At 38.4% G+C, this 24,532-nt stretch overlaps 1 protein-coding gene across 2 annotated transcripts in view; it reads right to left on the bottom strand.

The window, feature by feature from the left end:
* Nucleotides 1-5,939, bottom strand: part of LOC146691058 (alsin-like) — a 33,420-nt gene extending 27,481 nt beyond the window's left edge. For both annotated transcript variants that reach the window (XM_085434365.1, XM_085434364.1), the window contains exons 1-6: nt 5,741-5,939; nt 3,725-3,901; nt 1,362-1,522; nt 1,054-1,278; nt 412-602; nt 68-100 (exon numbers count right to left, since the gene is read on the bottom strand). In XM_085434365.1, the coding sequence (XP_085290491.1) occupies nt 68-100; nt 412-602; nt 1,054-1,278; nt 1,362-1,522; nt 3,725-3,744 (630 nt within the window). In that variant the 5' untranslated portion in view covers nt 3,745-3,901; nt 5,741-5,939. The remainder of the gene's footprint in view (nt 1-67; nt 101-411; nt 603-1,053; nt 1,279-1,361; nt 1,523-3,724; nt 3,902-5,740) is intronic.
* Between the last annotated feature and the right edge of the window lie 18,593 nt (nt 5,940-24,532).

The following is a 24,532-nucleotide window of genomic DNA, read 5'->3' on the forward strand; positions in this document are numbered from 1 at the left end:
GCCAGTAAAGCTAAAACAGAACATCACAGCTTTGGAGGTTTAACATGGCAATGAAATTAGATTTTACCTGAATCACATGTCTGCCTGCCAAGTGTTCCACCTTTGGACACAGAGGATAAAGAACACAAGAGTAAATGAACCATTTCATAAATTAACTAATACTTTAAAATGTCTAATATTATTAACATGTACTGAGAAAACGGTTTAACCATTTACACTCGAGCACCTATTTTCCTGTTTTGTGATATTTGTATGAGCTGTATAAATAAATTAGTAGTGACACTTGTTTAACTATTGCTACAGCAGTACTTCATGTCATTTAATTCATTAACAACTTACAACTACATTTAACAGGGAAGGTTTTTTAAATCTTCATTCATATCTATAACAGGAAAAGAGTTGTAGTATTACCTTCTGTGGTTTCCCCACAGGGAAGGTGTTGGTGACCAGGCCGAGTTGGCAGCCACTACCCCACGCCCACAGCTCGTTCTGAGCTGACAGAGCCAGGCTGTGTTCCCGTCCACAGGCAAGGTCCACAATTCGAACCACCACTGGAGGAACGACCTCACCGTCCACCACGATGACAGGACAAGGCTCTGGAACTGTGGGGTAAGTTTCTGTTTCATTTAAATCATATTAAGCCTGACATAGAAGTAAATAAATGCCTCTTTTTAACTGTTTCATCTAATTTAACAAGTTTTTATTTGTCAACCTCATATCTACTATCACCATTGGTGCTTTAAAAATCAGTTTTAAGGCCTCATAAACACGTAGCTGGTAAATTAATATCAGCATTTATAAAGAACGTAAATAAAAAAATAAACCATGTTGCAAAAAATGGGAGGAAGCACTGACAGAAAATGGAAGTTTCACAACAATGGATAAAAGTAATGAGAAAAGAAAGTGTTGAATCTCTGACAAAGAACAGAAGTAAAAGATAAGCGAGAAAGAAGCTGACGGAGGTAGTGAGGAAGGAGGGAAGTTACAATGGAGAGCAGAGGCTGAACACAAGGGTAAAAGTTAGGAACATTCAGAAGAAAGGTGTTAACTAACCGGTGATGTTTGTGACTGTACCCTTCTCTGTTTGCCCACACTGTCCTGCAGTATTCTCCCCCCACATGTAGACGCTACCCTGCTCGCTCAGTGCACCGCAGTGGAAGCCGCCAGCAGCCACACGGACCACCGTCTTTCCCAGCAGAGAGACCTCTGGCACCGGAGCAGACACGGGGACGCTCAGATCCCTCCATAAAAGCTCTCCAAATGAATACACCTGACCACCTGAAAGACAGTAACATCTGAGAAGAAATGCAGTGATGAAGCATAAATGAAAGTGGGGCCTTCTTTACTACAATCAAACTTACCCTGTGCGAGCAGGAGGCCGTGGTGTTCCCCCAGGGAGACCTGCAGCACGGGCCTGGACAGCAGCACCCTATCTGGACAGAGCTGCCTGCTGTGGCCCGCTGAATGCCAAACATGGAGGAGTCCTCGGTCTGGAGATGTGGGAGCCTGCTCATCTGCGAGGCTGCAATGAAGCGTGAAAGATTAAATAAGCAAGTCTTAATAAGTCTGTGCATTCAGATGTGATCAACCTGAACAGATTCTCCAAATTCTGCACCTGGAAACCACTACTGCAGAGATTAGATGTGGTTTAGTGACACAACTTTGAGTGACAGATGGATTATATTCCATCACATCCATCTGTCAAACAATAATTATTTGCTCAATGTCTGCCGGCGAACAAGTCTGTGCAGCTTACACAGCCCTCATACTGAACTAGACACAAATATATGACAGGATTGGGACTAAAAATTAGCTTAGGGTATAGAACTTGTGGCATGTGGCACGTGTTTATGATATATACACATGTTCCTGTACCAATAAACAATAAATAAACAACTGAGTATAGGCACACCTAGTAAGGTTCTGATATTCCTGTTTGTATGTAATCAAAGCTGAAAATGTTACAGATACAGGATTTCTGAGTATGTTACAATAGAATTTATTGTTTCTCTGCACTTTAATGGGGAACATAATTCACAAAATAGACATCATGTAGTATTCAATAACAGTGGAATTTACTGACTGAAACTCTAAATTGATCAAGATTGTATTTACTGAGGGCACGGTCAAGGGAGCACAGACAAAGGTATCTCCCCCTGCTCACCATCAGCTTTAAGGCACTTCAGCACTGGCATTACTTTTCAGACCTAGAAGCTCTGACTATTCTTTTTATACAGTACAAAACCAAACCAAAACTCTCACATTATTAAAAAATGTACTTCTGGTAATGTGTATTTTCTGTGTGATTATGAAATGCACACACCACTGTGGGAAACTTTTGAATAACCCCTCATTTCTTCATATTTTGCTTTCAATAAGTCAGACTTCTACATTTTTTAAAGTAGTCTTAAGCAATAGTTCTTCAAGCTTTCTGGAGATCTCTGAATTCTTTTTCTTTGGTCATTCCAGTCCCTGTATCCGGCCATTTTAAGATTAATGCTTATTTGGTTTGGTTGTTAAACTTACCCTATGAATCACTAAAGTATTAAAAAGGCACCTAACTCAAGAGATGAACCATGGTTAGGGTAAACACATAACAGTGAAACTTGCCAAAGAAGCAATTCTTAAATTTCTATCTTTATATACTCTATTACAAGCAGCCTGGCACAAAACACATCATTTGTTCCAGTTTCTTTATTTGACTCTACAAAAACATTGGAGGAATCACTAGCTACACTCCATGAGACAGGAAGAGGAAATGATGGATGGAAATTACTGGTGTGGTTTACAGGGTGGAAGAGCAGGGCTTTGAGGAGCTGGTTAAAAACATCCCAGGTAAAAAATATTGTTTAGTCTGTAACAATAGTGTGCAGCTTCTGAAAAAGTTACAAGGTTAAATTAATTTAATTTTTCATTTCTACATTTTAATTTAGGTAGTCTATAATAATAGACAGCATCAGAAAACAAGGATGCCCATCATTTACTTACAGTTATGAATGTTGATGCCTGTAATCATCAGTAAAACCTTGTTCAGAGCTTGTTTTCCTCTATTATCAGAAATATCAGAATCAGATGAGAAAATTGAAGAGCAATTCTCTCAGTTCAAAAGAAGACACAGTCACTCAATAAAATTTTATTTAATTAATATAAAGAAATGAGGAATGACTCAAGACTTTTGCACAGTACTGTAGTTATAACCATTAGCATAAAAGTTTCGCTTGAGCTGTAGTGGAAATGAAATTATAGAAGAACTAATGTTTACTGGAATACTTATTTACTGAACAGAAAAGGTTCAATAAGTAAGGTTTAATTAAACTTTAATTGTTATTGTTTTTGAGTAAATGTCCACCAACAGTGATTTTTTCTTATGTTCTCTTCTATGACTTTCAATATCCCTATGAGAAGAGCATGCTTGTTTATATTTCTGTATTTGTGAATGTCGATATATGCCCATTTGTGAATATATGGAGCTAATGAGAGCTTAATAAAACACACAAAAAAACTTGTAAGTTGCAAAGCAGTTTCTCTTAGATTAATGGTATGAACTTTGTGTTTTAATGTACATAAATAAAAGTTTAACACACTGCTTGAGAGATTGTCCAAGATTAAATGAAGGCTAAAGGTATAAAGGATCTTGCTTTTATGTTCAACATGTTTCCACTTAAAACAAGTTTCTCAGAGATTATAAAGCCAAGGTCTGCTGAAAGCGCTCCTATGTGCTTACCTTGCCTCTGGAATCTCCATCACTTCAGGCTCCCCATTCCTCAGTACACTTATGACACTTGTATGTTCATTTCTTCAAAGCTCTTCTTTGTTTTCCCTCTGAATGACTCAGCTGATAGGAACAAAGTGAATCCTCTGTCCTGCTGCAGTGCCTCGTTGGTTTATCAGGCTCCAGGGGCTTATTTGGTACAACAACCACAAAGACACATTCAGTTTATCACTTGATGCAACTCTGGCATGTACCAAAAACACTTAAGTCATTATGTCAGTTGGTTTTCTCTGGTTCAGATGTAATAACATGCAATAACATTTGTCCCAATGTTTGCATATGACTGAAATGTGGTCAAGAGCTGTTTTCCAAGGCATTTATTTACAATTGTCCACTATTCAGGTGTAAGTTTTTAATTTATTTTTTGTTTATGGCCCTTTATGTGGCTGCACATAAAGGGACAATAACCAAATCTGTAACACAGAACAGGGTAAAATATATTAGAAAACATTAACACTGATTTTCAGCCTCTTGTGCAGCACCCTGTACCCTAATACATCACTTTATTACATGAAAAGTGACATGGTGAAGGAAGCGATATTTACATAGATCATGTATCACATAAATCCTGTTCTTCAGTTTACAGGAGATATACTCTTTGATGTAAACATAGTTTCCATTGATCAGGTTGTTAACAGACTTGATGTTTTTGATGTAATCACAGTTTATCCAGGTTCCTTTACTGTGGTCTCAGAGTACTGACATGCTTAAAGTATCCTGTCCTTGACACTTTGTCTTTAAAAGTTAACTTTTAAATATTAATCATTGTAGCCTCACAGAAAGAAGGTCCTTGGTTTGAATCCACTGAGTGAATCCAGAGTAAAGAGAAAGGCACCTGTTTCATTAGGCCTCATTAGGCCAGCCAAGATTTGCTGACTGAGTCTATGTGGTAGCCATGAGAAGGTTGTTCCCCTATGACAATGGGGACTCCAGCCCCCCCACAGCCACAAACTGGATAAGCATAAAAAGATTGATGGGCAAACAGAACATGCCCTATATCCATCCTATTTATTATGTTCTATCATCATTGCCATTTTCTAGATAATAAAGTCCTAAAGAAAACTACCTGAGCTGGCTGCTTTGCACTTTTATGGGTATATCTGGTATCTGGTAATATGGCTCTATCACTATGGACTCTCGGGAGTGAAGCTCAAGCTAACATACAATGACCCATGCTTTGAGTCCCTAAAATAGTTGGATGTCTGATCTCTGACAGAACTTGTGGAGGTCTGTAAAAAGCACAGTTTGGCAGGTAGAGCAATGATATTATATTTACAGCTTCTGATATCCAGAGGACATAATATTCTTTAAAACAGTCCAGATCAGGTGAATGGTATTACAGTTATTAATGCCTATTATGGACAAACACATTTTCATCCAAATTCTGCGCGAAATCCCCCACTTTTATATTAAAAGAGAGAGCCTCTTAATATTATATTTTAAAAAATGTGACGGTGACTTATGAACATAAGTAACTCTGCTTTTAACATTAACTTTAGCTCGACTTCTTAGTAATTTCTTTCTCAAAATTTGCCAAACATTTCACCTTTGGTTCTTCACGGCGATTAAATCACTTATATACGAAATACAAACACATTACAACGTTGTAATGTGATCATCGTTAACTAAAATCGATGCTTTTACATTAAAGGTCAGTTTAATATGACTACGTGTTTGTTTGTTTGTTTGTTTGTTTTTTAGCTCTATTTACAAAACAGTGGCGGCAACAAAACCCATATCTAATCTGTCTAATAGCTATCTAATCTCGGAAGCTGTTTACTTTCACAGACTGACAGCCATGCTTCTTCTGTCACAGAGTAAAGACAGAAACAACTGTGATCATCTTCATTTTTTTTTTTTTATTCCCCTGACAGAATTTCCTACACTATCTAACAATACGAGAGAAAAGCGAATAAAGAAGTTGGCTAGCTCGATGCTACAGCTGCTAAAGAAGCTAACTAAACTCACCGAGCGCCCGTTTGAAGTCGGCGGAAGGCTGCGGAGATTTGTGCTCCGGTCACTGTGAATAAATCCGGAACTGTGTCCAGGTGCCACAGGAGGGGCACCGAGCTACGGCATTTCTTTTTCGATTGTTATTTATTCAAATCAGTGCAGCGCAGTGAAAGCAGAAGTGGTGTGGTTGTTGTTGGGAGGAAACTCTGCGATGGCATCCGTGCAGGGACAAACTTTACAGCGGCGACTCACCTGTTGCTGCAGCACGCGAAAGAAGCTCTAGTATACAGAAAGAAAAATAGGGTCTACTGTAGCTCTGTTTCCAGAATGCAGTCTGAATGGCGTATCATCTTTTTCAAATCCAGTTATCTGTTTTATGTGGAGACTCATGAGTGCCAAAATGAATTATAGAAATACAGATTAAATAATTAATTAAACGTGACATCAATTCATTGAAATGTTAAATAAGTAAACAAGTATTTTATTAAATCTTTTAAATTAAATGAATAGCTATTTAATTAATTATTAAATATATAATTAATTCTTTAATTCTTTAATTCATTTTGGCACTCTGGGCCCTCCACTATTGAGTTGCCTAGGCATGTCTAGAATCTGGGCTTGGGTTGCTACTGGTCCCACCTGATGTATAACCAGTTCTCTTAACTGGAAGCATTTATATTGAATATTCAGGTATTTGCACTTTGAGTATTTGTTTTTTCTGACAAGCTTTTACTTTTACTGCTTACATTTTCAAACAGACTAGGGATGGACGGTAATTCGTTAATGCACTAAATTCAGTAATTACATTAGAATTATGTTATAACTTGTGTTAACAAAAAGGTCTTCAGTTATCTGCATGCTGGATGGATAGAAATGAAAAAGCTCCCATCAAACAGCATTTTTTTTCTTCCTGTGTACTTGATTGATAATCAAATGACATGCTAAGTAACTAACGCTTTAAGATAATAGAATAAGGGCCAGAGTTGCTAAACAGAATAAAATAGCATGTGAGCATGATCCCCAAATAGTTCCAATAGGTGTGGTTAGTTTTACGGGTGTTTCAAAAAGCTGTACTATTTTCTTATCGCATGTCATGGATCGCTGTGTGGCAGGCAGGAGGAGGACCCAAAATGCAAAACTCACAGACACGGGGATGAACTCAAAAATTACAGCTTTAATGCTGGAGAGGCAGAACGTAGGAAATACAAAACTAAACTGGGAAAACTAAATACAAAGCTCGCCAAGAAACACAGGGAAGAACACACACAACATGAGGGAGAACGCGACACAGAACTGAGGGAGACGCAGACATAAATACACGGAGGGTTAACGAGGGAAGTGGGAGCACACGGGGAACACAGGTGACACTGATAATCATAACAAGACACGGCAGGAGTGAACACCACACTGACGGGAGATGGGCAAAGTAAAACAGGAAGTACAGAGGTTCAGACAGGAGGAGAGAGAGCACGGGGAAAACACAGACATAACGGGCTGGGGAAAACAGAATAAACACAAAGAGAGACGAGGGCTCATGAATACACAGAGGGGCACACAGGGGGTAAGAGTCACGAAGGGAACACACTTGGGGAACAACACACCAGGGCAACTCAGGAAACATGGCCTAAATAAGGAACAAAATACAGAAATACATGAAAACTAAGAATACTGGGCCAACATGGCCCAGGACCATGACATCGCAGGTATAATATCAAGTTCAGGTAGGACATGCTTTTTTCAGCATTTATATTAGGACAATTAGCAGTAAGTTGCTTGTTGCTGACATTAGTAAACCAGTTTGTACTCTTGATTTAAATATTTTCCTTCTTATATTTTGCACTTTGAGACAGTGAAACTCAACTTGCAACAGGATCAGATCTTACACGCAATCTCGTCACTTCGCTCTCTTTAAAAATAGTACTTTTTTTGCACTAAAATCCAGTTTGTTCTGGTGCAGTGCATTAGTAAATCTACCTCTAACTCTATTATGTGTATATGATATAATGCTAGGTTACACAGGGAAGTCTGTGTGGAGTCTCCCTGTGTTTGCATGGGTTCTCTCTGCCCACAGTCCAAAGACATGCATGTTAGCTTAGTTGGTGATTTCAAAATTGCCTTTAGATGTAAATGGTTAAATAGATGTCTGTTTCTCATTGTTGTCCCTGTTGGTAGACTGAAAATCTGTCCAGGATGTACTTCTCCTCTTGAGACAACAACTGGATAGGTGCGAGGCTTCCTAAGACCCTGAACTGGGTGAGTGAATAAGAAAAGGATTTGATGTATTATAGATACCAGGAGTGTATAAACAATTATAATCATATCAGGTGCAAAATAATTCATAATAATGAATCAATACTTATAGTCTCATGATATATAATATAGATGACTCTGGATAACGTATGATTTTACTTTAGGAATAGTTTGATGCTAGTTTTTTTTTTCTATTATTAGGCTACTCAAGAGTGTAAATATTTCTTTCACCACTTTGTAAAACAGCTATTCCATATAATTTTTAAACTCTTGTGTTGTGTAGTATTTCTACTCTGCTTTTTAATGTCTGGTTACATTTTTCTGGTTTCCTGTGGATTTCCCCTGCCTTGTTTTTGCCATGCCATCCCAAATTAAAGAATCCTGGAAATGCTCTTGTCCCTTTTAAATAGTTTCCTGGAATAAACACTGGGAAAATATAGAACACGGATATGATGGCAATTAGTGCCATTATAGGTTAAAAACATGAACACCAACCATGAAAGCAGTTTTGCAAGGGGAAGCGGTACTATTGAAAGAATGCAAACACAGGATGTCTAGATTAAAGTGGCATATTTATCAAAGAAAAATACAACATTTGATTATAAAACACATCAGGCACATTTAGGTGCGACACATCACCTAAACATACAACAGAATAAGTTTTAGCCATCTAACTGCATGAAGAGGCTGTTGGAAAACAATTAATGTTCAGGTCTGATGACGCGATTCCAAAAACTGATCAAAAAAGATAACTATAAGTTGTTCCTCGGGTGAATTTAATATAATTAAATAGCAAGACTAATGCATATGGATGTAAGTGCAGGCCTCAATGCTCTGTGTTGCTCCTCATGTGGGCTTTCAAAAAACAGAGGTCTTTGAGCTGCAAATACATCAACCTCTCAACTGGAGGTACAACTTTACTGCAAGCTGCATATTTACAATCACCTGGAATAACCCCATGCTTTAGCTAAATTAAAATTACACATTTGTTTTGGTAAGTGGTCATTTGTTACACAGTATCTGTTTGTATTGTACCTCAATCCTGTTTGATGCAGTGCCCTCCAGAGGAGGCTTTTTTGAGCCTTTCCTTCAGTTCATTTAAAACCCCTCATACAGAATTTATGACAAATATGTTGCTTCACAACTGTGGTTCCTCACGAGTCATTCTGTAACAAATCCTTAACTTAACTGTGGTGTTTTGTGTTTGTATTTTAAAACTTTCAACTTGTAGGCTATGTAACAGCATGCCTCCCTTTCTCACTTACACTCACAGGCAACAGTGTTGCCAGCGTGTTACTTTAAAACACTGTGACGCATACGAGTGACCTAATCGCTTAATTGTGGCTTTTCCCTTCCCTTTCCTTCCTTTCATTTCCTTTGCTTTCCTTTCCTTTCCTTTCCACGGGGATCTTCATAGCTACGTTTTTTTTTAAAATCCTAGCATGATGAGTCATAAGAAGTCTGTTACGAATACTCAAAACAGTGCTCAATCATTTTTAGCTGTAGACACTTTTTTTTTATAAACAATTTAAGTAGCATAACACCCTTTCCTTTCCTTCCTTCCTTTCCTTTCCTTTCAGCCATGTTCGTGATCAGCTCTCGTTTGCCTTTTTAGTGTTTTCTATATAAAAGCATCCAGCAGGTTTTGGCTCAGACTTTTACAGCCTCTCATAAAACAGGGGGAAGAAAGGAAGAAAGGGCAGTGAATTCAGAGGGAGAAAATCTAATATTTTGCCTTCTTGGAGCTGAACATGAGACATTAAAGGATCACAGCTGCTGGCAGTAGCTTCTGATGTGCGCTTTTTGTTGGCAGTCTAATTTTCAGTTTCCATCACACAAACGTCTCACTGCTGTGAAATCTAGCTCATCTAAGGAGACACATTGCTCAAGTCGCTGCTGTTCTCATGATTTCATATGCTCGTCAAGTCATCACCATGGGACCGGATTACTTCAAGTTCATGCGTAGCCGAATAATAGTATAGCTCTTTTTCTCATCAATATTTGCCTAAAAATAATTTTTTAAAAGTCTGGATTTCACATAGCTAAGCTAAGTGCTTAATAAATGGCAAAAAAGTGCTTTAAGGACACAATTTGCTAACATTCATCTTTAAAGTTAATGAATGAGCCTCTTACCATTAAGGTAAATCTTAAATCTTGTTAAATTAAAATGGCTTCTGTTTGGAAATCGCTGTTTTTCATGACATCAAACTTTTAAAATCAATGTCTTTTCCAATGTTAATCTAAAACGGTGTGACAAAATTACTGCAATCTTTTCCTGAACAAGTTTACATTGTTGTAATTCTCAAACTCTGAACAAAGTAGAAGAATCTCTGGTTGATCAGAAGAAAAGGGAAACGTGGCAAGCTAACTCGTGAAAGCAAGGATGCAGTACTTTTAGTATAAATGGAGGCTGCACTTATCACACAAGAAAATACTGAGGACGGCAAAGGTGCTTGCAAGTACAGTCACCAGACATAAATATGCAATCAGCCAACCAAATGGTAGCAGCTTAGTAGATTTAGGAACACAGACATGGTGACGAATTGGTAAGAATGAAGATTTAAGTCACTTTGAATGTGGCATGGTCGTTGATGCCAGGCAGGCTGGATCTTATTATTACAGAAACTGCTGATCTGCTGGGTTTCACCCACACAACCATCTCTAGGGTTTCCATAGAATGGTCTGAAAAAGAGAAAGTATCCACTGAGCGGCAGTTCCCTGAGAGAAACCACATAATATGCTGAACCTTGAAGCTAATGGGCTACAGCAGCAGAAGACCACACTGGGTGCCACTCCTGTCAGCTAAGAACAGGAAACTGTGGCTTCAATTTGCACAGGCTCACCAGAATTGGGCAAAAGTTTGTGAAAATGTTACTTGATCTGATGAGCCTCAACTTCTGCTACAACATTCAGATGGTAGGTTCAAAATTTGTTGTAAAAAACATGAAAGCGTGGATTCATCCTGGCTTGTATCACTGGTTTCTTTGCACACAACCACCTTAACAACTTATTTATGCTGCCATGTCAATATGGATCAAAATCTGTGAGGAATGGTTCCAGCACCTTTTTGAACCTGTGCCATCAAGAATAAAGGCAGTTGTGAAGGGAAGAGTGGTTACACCCACATCCTAGCAAGGTGTACCTAATAAAATGTCTGGTTGTAGTTCATGTAAATCTATGTAACCTGTAATTTCAAACACAAAATCTGTTCACATCACTGACAAACAGTCGGTAACCTGATTTCGTGACCCGAGCAGCCTGTAATTCCCTCACCAAACCCTCATAAAATATTACTGCTGCTGGAAACAACACAACCTGGGTTTACAAGACTGCAGAAGCTGTATGTGTGTGTGTTTGTATGTGTTTGTGCACGTGTGTGTGTGTATGTGGGTAGAACCATGCAGGGTTGCAGCCAGGCCACAGAAACACAGCAAGAAAGGCGAGTTTTACTGACCGCAATGTCGTGAGGAGTAAGTAACATACACACACACAAACACACACACACACACACACACACACACACACACACACACACACACACACACACACACACACACACACACACACACACACAGCAGTCTTAGGGAAAATCAGGTAACACCGGTCATGTTTAATGTAAATTTTAAACATATTATAAAAAGCGTTCTTTCACATTTATTCTCTGTTTATTCTCTCTTTGACACTGTAGTTTGTTTTTTAGAGGATCTTTTTCAGAAAGTAAAATGTAAATCTAGTTGACATCTAGTATTAAAATGCAGATTTTAGGTTGAAATGATTTGACTGCTGCTCTGGTGTTTCCTCAACAGGTGAATCTCCTAAAGTTAAGTTGTGTAAATGTTTTTTTCAAGGATAAATTGAACTTTGTTTCAGAGACAACATGGGAGGGGTTTCGTTTTAACTATCTGGCACTGGAAGTGCTGTGCGTGTGTGTGTTTGTAGGCAGTATATTTAAAGAACATTGAAAACACATGTCTGGAGCTTGATAAAGAATATTTTAGGCAGTGGGTAATTTGGCATGATCTGTGCACACGCACACACACACACACACACACACACACACACACACACACACACACACACACACACACACACACACACACATACAAGTTTACCGACGGGCTGGCTTGGATGGAAGAAGTTTGACCTCATGAAAAATAACATATAAAATATCTTCATCAGATACGCTGTGAAGATCTTCAGTATAACATGCACTAGATCAATTTAAACATGTTCTCATATAGAAAAATACAGACCTGTTACTGTGACTTCATGTTAACTGTAACTGTGGGAACCTGGTGAACTTTATGATTAAGAAAATAAAAACTAAACAAAGACCTTCACACATCTAAAAAGAAGATAATATAGCCGTTTCCCTCTCTGTCTTAATTTGGAGTACTAAAAGCATCAAAATGTGAGAATATAGTAACATTAACTGTTTTGATGAGTACTTTGTTTACCTTAGATCAATATCAGTTGATTCCTAGAGTAATCTGAATGCTACACCTTGTGAATGTCCTTTGAAAAACTAAGCACACACCATGATTCAGTAGCTGTAGCTCATAGAGCCGCCTCTATCAGCATTAACTTGGAGTAATCATTTTCTCTACGACTTTAAAAGTCTCTTACATCATTGTGGAAGAATTTTGGCCCACTCTTCTTTGCAGTGTCATTTAGGTTCATTGAGTTTGCAGATCTTCTTATACACACAGCTCTCTTAGGGTCACACCATTGCAGTGTGGTTGATCTGAACTTTGAGTGGGTCAGCACTTTGATTCCTTTCTTTTTCAGCCACATGTTGTAGATATACTGCTTTTGAATCATTGTTCTGTTGCATGACCAAGCTTTATCTGTCAGATGGCTTAACATGTGATTTTAGAACTTCCTGTTAAAAGGGAGTTTTTCCTTCCCGCTTTTGCCACAATGCTTGCTCATAGGAGGTCATATGATTGTTGGGTTTTTTGTCTGTATGGATTATTATAGGGTCTACCTTACAATATAAAGCACCTTGAGTTGACTGTTGTTGTGATTTGATGCTGGATAAATAAAACTGTAAATTTAATTGAAGGAAACTGCCGAAATGTCAGATTTTACAATTTCCATTACAATTGAGAGTTGATTATGCAGTCTCTTAGACTTAAAAATGTAAAGCAATTGTCCAAAATAGTCTGGAGCCTATGCATCCACCATTAATATGCATTTTGCCTACTGTCTGACTGAAAATCCTTGGATAAAGGACACAAAATTATTTATAAAAAATGCAAAATGATGATTGTTTGACTTGATTTGAAAATATGAATGGAAACATTTTTTCTTGCAGCCAGAGCTGTAAGGTCAGTGGGAGGAACGAGGAGACAGCAGAGGGAGACAGCGTCAAACACCATACAGATCTATACAATCTCACCCTGAAGAGATGTCAGATTAAGTGATAATCAGAGCTCATGAGCTAAAATTTTACACAATCATTTTTAGAAACAACATAAAATAAAGTAAATGAACCACTGCAGTGATCACAGGCTTTATACAAAGAATGTTTTGAAAAAGCATTTGAAGAATCAGTTTTTAAAGTTTCACAGTAAAAAATATATTATGTAATTTTAAAGCTGAGCAAATTTAAGTAAATAGATTTAATTATCCCTCAGTGTGTTTGTTGCCAACAAAAATAATAATATGAATTAATTTGAATGCCTTTAATCTGTCATGCACTCTTTCGCCGCTGGATACATCTGCATGGACCGACACAGTGTGAGCCCAGCCAAACAAAAACTGATGCCAAGGCCAAAAACCTGTCATCAGCATGTCACGTTAAAATTGCCAAAGGGTTAATGCATGAAAGTCATAGACACCTGGCAGATAACTTTTCTTTCTATAGAAGAAGAAGTTTTGCTCGTAACATTACGTAGTATCAGTTCTCAAACCTGCTGCTTCTCAAAAGACACCAAACTGGCTCCAACTGGCAGCACAATGGTGGAAAATATTTGAGTGCATGAGTGAAAAAAGCCCCCAAACTGCGATACAATTACTTATAATTATAATTAAATTAAATGGTATAATTATGAAATTTTGAGCAAAATGCTAAAATAAAATATTTTACTTTGTTTCAGAACCCAGACATAATATTGTTACTTGCAGTTAGAGTTTGTATTCTCTGGCTGTTAAATCCCTAGGTTTCACAATGAGCATGTTATTTATAGATCCTTAATTTGGCCTTGTTTAATTGTTTCACACTATAATGCAAGACTAGTGGTATAAAAAGCCTCCACTCTGGAACGTGTATTGACAACACTCCCATTTTTTTTGGTGTGAAAAACGTTGGTTTAGTGTGGACATGACAGAAAAAGAGAGCAATAAAAAGAGAGAGCGGTGACCATCTGGCTCAGGTCAAACTCCCACTGAGTGATGACCGCAGCAGTGTGTGCATGTGTGTGTGTGTTCCTCGCAGAGCAAGGTGATGAACACAGCTGGGTGTCAGGACCTCAAACCCACAGGAGGCCTCCCCCGTCTTAATCCTGTTACTCTACCAAGTACCCGTCTCCCTCTTTCAGCTCCTATAATTTCCCCCTTTTCCTCTCATTTTGGTTTATTTCTCTTCATCAGCCAAAAACACACTTTTAGAGCAGAGAACTTCAGTAATACAAGCCACACAAGCTGGAAAAGAGCTCTGTGTGAAGCTTAGTGGGGCAACCATTGTGATTCACCTCCTCCATTACTTTGCATCAATTAGCACGTCACCTCCAAGACTTTTGTGTGCGCGTGTGTGTGCGCGTGTGTGTGTGTGTTCTGTGGGGGAGGGTAAGTAAAGAGCCAGGACAATTGTGTATACTCACTTAAATAACAGAGATCTAACAGGCTACTTAATTTAATCTCAACCCAGTATAACAACAGCTGTCAGGGAGACATGTACTGTTGCTGTGACGCTTAATTTAATGTTGCTGTCTGTTTCCATGTATGCTTCACTTAAAGCTGTCTGTAGTCTGGGTATATTTTCTCAGTGTTGTTGCATGGCTTTTGTGTGGATTTATTGACCTTTGTGGTATTTTGTCGACAATGCGATCAGTATTAAGTGCACTGACAACAAGTTAGAAAAAGTGAGTGCAGCATTGCATAACCTGGATTTGCTCAACTGGTGTTTTTGCACCTAGACTGCTTCGACAGAACTCTGCTACATGCTTAACTCATGACGTGGTTCTTATCCTAAGTTCTCAAGGCTTTACTTTACTTCACTTGCTTAAAGTGCAGCTCTGTTGTAGTTTACATTCAACCACGAGCAGAAAGAGCTAACATAATGGACTGTGATGGTATCAGTGCTTTGGGAATGCACATGCTGAGGCAGCTTTCAAATTCAACGGGGCCAGTATTTAACATACCTATTCAAGGTGAACACACACTGGACCACTGCTATGCAAGTTTCTCCCACTGTGCCTTTTGAAGGGCTGATTGTGTCTCCATTTTTGCAGTTCAAACTAGTTAAACCAGTTCAAATGTCTGTCGGTGGAGTGATCATACTATCAGATGCCACTGTTTTGACATACAGATTGACAGATTTGTCAGATCTTGTGATGGCAAAATGTAAAAGTGATTCTATTCTAGGGTAGAATCCCCAGCTAACTGCAATGAACTGATTTATGCAGTTTTGGGCTGTGTTCACATCTGATCCCTAGACAATGTGAGGATAGTAAAGTAAGGATAATTTTCCACAGCTGCTCTTTCTCACATCTAGCACACAGTATGAAATAGCCCACTTCAGACACCACTGAAAATACTATATTTGATTTAGACACGAGTGCTGTCTAAGCGGAGTAAGCGGGAGGCCTCACACTGCACGCATTCTGGCTCAGGGTGAATTCATCGCACATGCTCCTATCTGCAGGAGTGCAATGTGACATCACACAGACGTTGTAAAGAGACAGCAGGGGAAGAGGAAGCTCACCCCAAATGTAGTGGTTTTGAGTGGTACATTTGAAATACTCTGCAGAATTATCCTTTCCAAAAATGATGACCGCTGGTGAGAGGATTATTTTAGTGACAGCGTGACAGGTTTTAAAACTTAATGGCATACTCTCTCAGCTTAGCTGTAAGGTTGGCTAGCTGAATGCTTATTTTGGTAGGTGGCTGTTCAACACCAACAACAATCTAAATACAAACAGAATGCAATGATTTGCAAATCTCATAAATCCATATTTTAATGATTACAACATTCAAAAACTTAACATCTGGTTAAAATGAGAAAATGCACCAATTTAAGAAAAAAAAACACCTGTGTAGCGTCCCTTCTTTTAACAACGCTCCATAAATGTCTGTGAGCTGATGAGATCAGCTGCTGGACTTTTGGCAGAGGAATGTTGTCCCATTCTTGTCTGATAGAGGATTCTCGCTGCTTTTGTACTGCAGATGACGAGATATTTAAAGTCTTCACAATTTAATGTTGAGGAACATTATTCTGAAATAGTTTCAAAATTTGTATTTTGCAGACTGGTGAACCTCTCCCCATTTTTACTTCTCAGGAAATCTGTGTCTCTAGGATGGTCTTTTTTCGCTGGTCAGTCATGTTACTGACCAGCAGCCAGTTAATCTAATTAGTTGCAAAATGTTCCTCCAGCTGTTTTTCTTTAGTACTACTTTCTTTTCCAGGCTTTTGTTGTCTCTGTGTCATCAAATTCAAAATAAGCTAGTTTAAATGTTTTTGGTAAAATCTCTTAGTTTAAACATTTGATATATTTTTGCCGTTAATAAAATATGGGGTGAAGATTTGCAAATTATATATATATTTTTAATTTATTCTTCTGTCACCATCTTGCCAGGTTTAATCATTAAAATTATTTTGTTGTCTTCAGGAAAAATATATGACTTTGGGTTTAAACGCGACCCTTTACACTGTTAACTATTTTGACTTTCTTTTATAAGCTAAACGGTGGGTCTTTCTAATCACATAGCTTTGTTAACGAAACCTAACTAAACTGAAACTGAACAATGAAGTAAGGAGTCTATTTTTGTTTTGCTTTTCCTCACAGACATTCATACAGTACTTTATTGTATTCATTTTAAGCTCTTTATCTGTCTGTCCACACCTACATCCAGCTTAAAATCACCAGTTAACCTAACATGCATGTCTTTGTATTGGAAGCTCAGGGCGTTAGTGCATTTGTGAAAACAGCTCTGAAGTCACAGGCTTCGGGCTTTGCACCTCGCCGTGCACCTGGATCTTTGACTTCCTGAAGGAAAAAGGGCTTGAGTGCTGAGAAAAAACCCAACCCCACCTCCTCACCACTGACAGTGAGTGATGTGGACTTAAGACTGTTTTCCAAGGGCCAGTGAGTAGGTGTAATGACAACAAAACCCCCCAACTCAACATCAACAAGACCAAAGAGATGATAGTGGACTACAGGAAGCTGCAGGAGACACCACATCCCTGCTGGGAGGGTTAGAAGTCTGACTATCTTTGGTGTCCTGACGGGACTGTTCATGCAGACATGGTTAAAATGCTTCTTTTAAAGACAAAGTGTTGCATGTACCCAGCTATGCTCCAAAATCTTTTAACTCCTGATTTGGCAACACTGTGCTCACAACCACAAGACTCTCCAGAACAGTAGAGCAAACCACTGGCAGAGAGCACCCTGTCATTTTTGACACCACATTCGTTGTCAGAGTGGAAGGCCCATATGATGATCTATGCCACCCAATGAACAAACTGTTTACCCCTCTGCCATCTGGCAGATGGTGTCAGTGTCATATCTCAAACCTGCAGGCTCAGTGACATTTTCCTATCTCCAGGCTCCATGAAGACTTGCACTGGGTCACTTAGACTCATCTGGCATTGATTACTGAAGTGCCCCTGTGACTTCATCAGCCAAATCATTCATAATATTGATGATTAAATGTGCTCTTATATGTTTAATCATCAGATTTGTTTTCAACATGTGTTTAGTGTGGTGGTCCATTACTATGGTCCAGTCTAAAATATCCCAACATGCAGTAGAAGGATTATGAGTGAATATTTTACAAACAGTCTTAACTGACAGATGAAGAATCCTGCTGACTGTGGGGAGCTCCACATTTTCCTCTGGCACCATCATGAAGCTGACATTTGTGGCTTTAAGAGCCAAGTCTCAACAACTGTTGGATGGATTACCGTGAATTTTTGTACACACATTTAAGCCCCTGCAACATGAATAAGAATAACTTTGGTGACCCCGCCCTGTAGTTTGTCCAGTATTTAAATGTATCACCAAATACCTACAAAACCAATGACGTCCCCAGCATATTTAAATAAAGACACATATTTACAAGTTGGTAAATGAGAGTGTCATTGTGATTTATAGGACAAAAAAAGGTGACTAATAATGGTTTAAAGTTGAACAATAAACATTTGAAGCCGAACCCCATTGTTTTCATTCAAATCAGAGTTCAGATTTCCAAACCCAAACACTGAAGAAGAAAGCTGTCACTGTCTTAATGCTTTTTAACTGCGCTGTACAGTATGTTTGTGTTCCCAGCCGTTTAGAGTAATGGCAAGAGTGACGCTATATAAACAAGACCTGCCCAGGGTTTATAACTTATAGTACATTTTTACACCGAACCATTCTCGCACTGACTGTATTTCATTTGACCGAATTTCACTCTTATTTCTATACATGTGAATGGCTCCGATTTTTATGGCCACATAATCTGTAGTTTTTGTCCGAGTAGTAGTTGAGATGTCAGCCAGTGAGCTTCCTGCTGCCTACCACGGTCCGAGCACACACTCTGTTGGTCCAAATAAATCGTTCTTTCATCACAGTGTGTGTGTATGTGTGTGTATGTGCGTGTGTGTAGTCCAGTACTGTAGGCCCTCTGTGTTGCATTGACAGACACAAACCAGCTGCCCGCATTCCTCTCTGCCCCCCACCCTCGCTCTCTCTCTCTCTGCTGACTTCTTATGGTTGATCTCCCCTCCCCCCGCTCAGATGAGTCTCCACACATACTTCTGTCATGCTATATATACTCAGCCATAACATAGAAACGAGGCAAGAGACACCTCGGACGATAAAAGTAAAATAAATCGTCTAGAGCAGAACATAATTTGTTCCTTTTTACACCTTAAGAGCTGCTTTCTAAACTCGTCCTCATCTCTCGAGTTTGAGGTACAATAGCTCCACCTTCTCAGCCAATCAGATCTTTTTCCACTATGTCTTTAGAAACTTGCCTTCACTTGTTTGGTTTAATTCTGCTTTGCTCTGTTGTTGTTAACATTGGTATAGACTCTACTTGGGGGTTGTGTGTGTGTGTTTATTTTGAGGTTAAAACCTCACTAACAGATTTTTTCCCCTCTTTAGTGTTGTGGAAACTGCAAGAGCTGTAAACACATTAATACATTATCACCCTTTAAGTTAAGAGGGAAAATTTGTCAACAGATGGATGCCTATTTACACATCCAGCAGTCATGTAGTAGTGTCATTATTCATTTGGAGTTGTGTTTCTGTCCACCAGATGACTGTGAATCCAACATACGCTGTCCTGTTAGCTCTGTCTTGCTCTCTACTAATTCCTAAGGGAAGTATTGGGTTGTGGTTGCTAAATGCTTCACTATGTTCACAAGCTGGATACTCTGAACTTTGACCGACTGTTGTTCAGCGCATGGGTTTCACCGAATAGAGCTAACTACTACAAGTAAAGACAACGTGAATCAAAAAGATGAAGTTAAACTGGTGAAATTAAAACAAGAAGCAAAAGCTGAATTGCTGTCAGATGAGAATTTTCCATTTATAATTGCGAGCAACACGTTTCACATAAAAGTAGTTGCAATCACTTATAATTAAATTTTAATTGCAGTTTTAATGATAATTACTTTAATTTTAATCACATTATCAAGAGGTTAAGAAAAACGGTCAAAGTAAGCAGGCTAAGTCTTAGCAGTTTCATGGTGACATAAACATGGTAGGATCAGCAAACAAAAACTTTTCTGTTCTCTCTCTCTGTATATGTTACTGCATACGAAAACATAGAAATAAAACTGAGCAAATCAAACTTTTTGACCGTGTTCATCCACGTGTGACCTCTTTTATTCTTTCAGTAAATGTTTGAAAGAAAACATGAATGGGAATGAATAATTTCAAGATTTTTGGCAACTATAATGAGTGTACCTACAATTTAAAAAACACTTAAATATACAACTTTTACAACTATTTCACAATGACTCACACGGTAATTGCCCATGGTCTAATATATGGACTCCTCAGAAACACTTAACATGCTGGTTAGACCAATTTGGTCAGCCAACATTTCATTTAAGTTGTCCTCAGATTAGAAAACCTCCTCAAACCAAACCTAACTGTGTTTGTGCACCTCAGCTGAACATCTAAATAGTAGCTCAGTGTTGGGTTTCACGTGGTGGCACAAATACTTTGCATTACAGCCACTAGAACGGAGCAAACACAGCGCAAACCATCCAAATCATTTTTGGATCATTAACTCTCACCTTACTCTACTGTAAATGTACTTTTTGTTTGTCTAGCCCACTTTTCTACCACTGTTTTGCTTTTCTCCCTTCTCTCTTTTTCTTCTTCTTTTTTTCTTCTCCAGGAAATGTCCAGCTGCAGCAGACCGCTGTCTAAACAGTGACTGGCTGTCTGGAAACCCGCTGGACTGCCCACATCTGTTTGACCACTGCAGACACTATCCACAAACATACGCACACACACAAACAGCTACAGTTAGACATGATGAAGTGTGTGGTGTGGCTACTAACTGCTGTGTTTTACACCTCAGACAGAGCCACTGTGTGAGGGAGGGGCAGGAAGAACTCATTTAAAATACAACTATCATCTTACTGGGTACAAATTTATATAAAGCTTATGTTTTTACATGTTTATATCTGTCTGCAGACTTGAATGGCATTTTAGACGTTCTATGGCCTGTATAGTCTAAGAGCTGTTATCATTAAATTAAAGCAAGTTATCTGTGTCCTTTAAGCCTGTCTTAAGTCAATCAAAATGATCAGATTCCTGAATAAAGTCAGCTATCCTTTTGATTTTTCTCCCCTTGTGTTTAAAAAAAGAGCTTGGATAGGGCAGTGTAGTAATATCCTATATTATTCCCTTATGCAATACTTGGTAGTATAAATAAATGTAAAGACCAGCAACATTACAAAACAACATTGTAATTATTACATTTAAACTATAAAAATGTTGATACATTTGATAAGAATGCAACACCATAGCTACATTACAAAAAATAAATTTTGAGCTAAATCAAAATAACTAACTAAATAAATAAATAAATAAATAAATAAATAAAATAATGAGAAGAATGAGGAGAATGTACATATTAGTATGTGGAGTGAATCTGCAAAATATTATGGATGGGGATTTGTAAAAAATGTACAAATATAAATCAGTTTAAAAGCATGGTTATGGAAATGGTCAACATTATCTTTTTTGTTTTTTCCAGTGAATATGATGAATATGATGGCCTTCGGTGGTTTGACTTATTTATTTATCATGTAGTTCTATAAATTTTATTTTAATTTTTTTTGACCACAGAGTTGATGGTTGATGTTCATGGTACAACTTTGTAAAAATTATGACCAATTGCAATGTTGGCGTTAGGTAATGTTCTTGGAGTACCACACTGACATTAATACTCACAGACCTGCCACTAATAACATTTTGTTTTCTGTTTTTTTGTTTTTTTCCACTAATATCGCATATGTGCAACTCTGGGAGCATCCTGTAGAGTCTAGCACTTGGACATTGGGAGAAGATGCTTTGTGTCCTATGGTTTGCTGTGTAGGAGGGCCTACATGGATTAAGTGTCTACTGATGGATCCCACAAGGCCTAGATCAGAGTGGGATCAGTTTAGAGCCTGGGTCAAAACCTTGTATTTTTTTGTTTTCCTTGAGTACACCTGGATAGTTTTTGTGGTGTGGCACATTGCCAGCTGGGAGGAAGATACTGTTGTCAGGGATTTTTATGTGGGGGTGTTCCAGTTACGTTTGTTTACTTTACTCAAATGCAAAGGAAAAATGTGATGGAGACACTTTCATAAATAAATTGCATTTTAAGATGCTGCTGCCCATCAATGTCAAATTTAGTCACCGTTATTTAATGTAAGAACTCGACTTTCTTTGTCAAAAAAGGTCATTGTTTAATGTGTCTTTGTTTATCAATTATCTTTTTAACTGGTGTTTCCCATTTGACTCTTTGGAACCAAAGTGATTCAGCTGAATTGGTTTTGCTGTTTTTGTTGACTAAAGTCTGTCTTTCTATCATTTTGCCTCAAGCTGGACTAAACCTCTCACATGTCAGGGAGTGAGGTTGGAGTTTCAGAGAGAGGTGAAAGTGCACTGATGTAAAGGAAAGACAAAACAAGAGCACCGCAGCGAAAAGGAATGCAGCAAATTAATTGTTTTATCTCCATGATCTTTTTTCTTTCATAATTGTAATTGAATTTGAAATTACAATTTTTGCAATGGAAAAGCCTTTTATGTTACTTTTTCACGTGTGTTTTAATTTGAATTATATACATATGCCAGATTAAACTACTGGTAGTTAAATGGTTTTTGTTATATTTCATTAGAGTCCAGATGCCCCGATGACCATTGTGTGATCGTGATGGATTGATTTATTGCTTCAGTCCATTTATTCATTCACTCTAGTGTATAACATCACCGTGTCTGTAACACTAATCAGATGCTGTCTGACAAACTACACTCCTGAGAAATCAAAGTTTACTTTCAAAATCAATAGCTTTAATAGCTGGAGTTTTTGATTATTACACCTCTGCATTAGTGAAACTAGCTTTCCTGCTGGAAACACTGATTGGGCTGTCCTTTAATAACCCTATTAGCCTAAATATCTCACACTTTAATCTAATTGCTTATTTCTAACATTATGCAAACAATGAGTGACCCTTGCCAAATCATATTAATGTCTTTTTTTGAGTATCCTGGTAAATTTTGCAGTTTAGTTTTTCCCCCTCTTCCTCTTGTACCATCAATAAAACCTGCTTTTTCAGTAATCAGTGTATTGCCTGGTAAGATAACATTAGGGTCAGTGTGTATTGATTAGATCAGAAACAAAGGCAGCACATTATCAACAAGGTTTTAAACTGATTTTTATCAACAAAACCATAACATTCCTCTGCCTTTTACAACTTTTTTAAAAGATGTTACTGAATCCACTTTGGGGAAGGATTGAATAGGTTCTGCTGCTGAATTTTATAGCTTTTTTGTTGTTTTTGTTTGAGCTGTCCTTTATTTGTAACTTAATCAAATACGCAAATGGGAACGACATGCAGAAACATAAGGTGGTGACATGTGGGGACGTATCACCAGCCAGATTTAATCTGTAGACAGTGGTGAAAATAAAAATATGGACACTCAAGAGTAAATCATTTTCTCACTTCCCGTTGTAAGGAATGTGTAATCCAGCCAAATATATTCTGTCCCAGAGAGGTGGGCTACACCCTGATCACGGGCCTTTTAGGTAGACAGATAACGATTCAGGCAAAAATAAACTTGCCTTGGCATGCCAGTGGGCAGCTTTGATTGTTAAATGCAGAGTAACGGTTGCAGCACATGCATGCACAGAAGGCAACTGAAAATGCACAACATGTGAAAAATAGAAAGGGTTATAAAAGAACTTTAAAGAAGTAGATAAAACTGAGAATTCAGCACAAACTAAAAACAAAAACACATAAGACTGAACCTGGTCTCATCCACCTGGTTCATTTTTCTTCGTCTTTGTTATGACAATAGCTGTAGCGCTCTGGACGAACTGAGGATGACTGTTTGGGGAGATTACAACTGTCTAGCAAGCAATGAGCTGAGCCTTTGGGAAAGAACTTGGTTGGTAAATGTGAAAAAGTATCTCCTTCCCTTGAGGACTAAAACACTTTTTCAGTCTTTTTTGTAGTATTATGGTCAACTGTATCACATGAAGCACAAGCACGCTTGAGAACTTGGTGCTGAATCTCTGTGTGGTCAGTCAGAAATCTATACTGAGTTTTCTTTGCAGATTACAGCACAGAGCTCTAAACCTTTTCCTTTTGGTTCAGCTTCTCTTCCTTCTCTGTCTCCTTTTCCTTCTCCCCCTGCCCTCTTCGACCTTCTCTCTTCTTCCTGTCCCTTCCCCCACTGCAAGCCTACCCCCACCCTCTTTTATCCCACTCAGGGTAGAAAGACACCAAATGCAGCAAGGCCCCCAGGAACCGCCTGCACCTCCCACACTGCCTTTGAGCAGATCGATCATGCTGCCAGTCCAAATTACTCTTCCTTTGGCTGTTGTTCCTCCATACAATACTGAATATCAGCTCAAGAGCTGCATCTGAGTGCTTGCCATAAAACCCTTAAACAGCAACAGGTACTTTCTGTGGTTGAGTGGTTAAGACTAGTTTTTTTCGTGAATTTTTTCTCTTTTTTTCATGGTTTGCTCACTGTGCTGCAGAGTGTTTACATGTCCTGCACACATTGAGTGGCTGTGTGTAGCGACTGTGTGGGGCGATGGGGAGAACTCAGTTTTAAAGCTGCACACTGAACAGAGAAAACTGCATTAAAAGGTGTGTTTGATAAAACATGAAAAAGA

This window comes from Copadichromis virginalis, linkage group LG16, assembly GCF_057382275.1.
Source record: "Copadichromis virginalis isolate Kocher_CV1m ecotype Utaka linkage group LG16, C_Virginalis_male_GT1.1, whole genome shotgun sequence".
Classification (NCBI taxonomy): Eukaryota; Metazoa; Chordata; class Actinopteri; order Cichliformes; family Cichlidae; genus Copadichromis; species Copadichromis virginalis.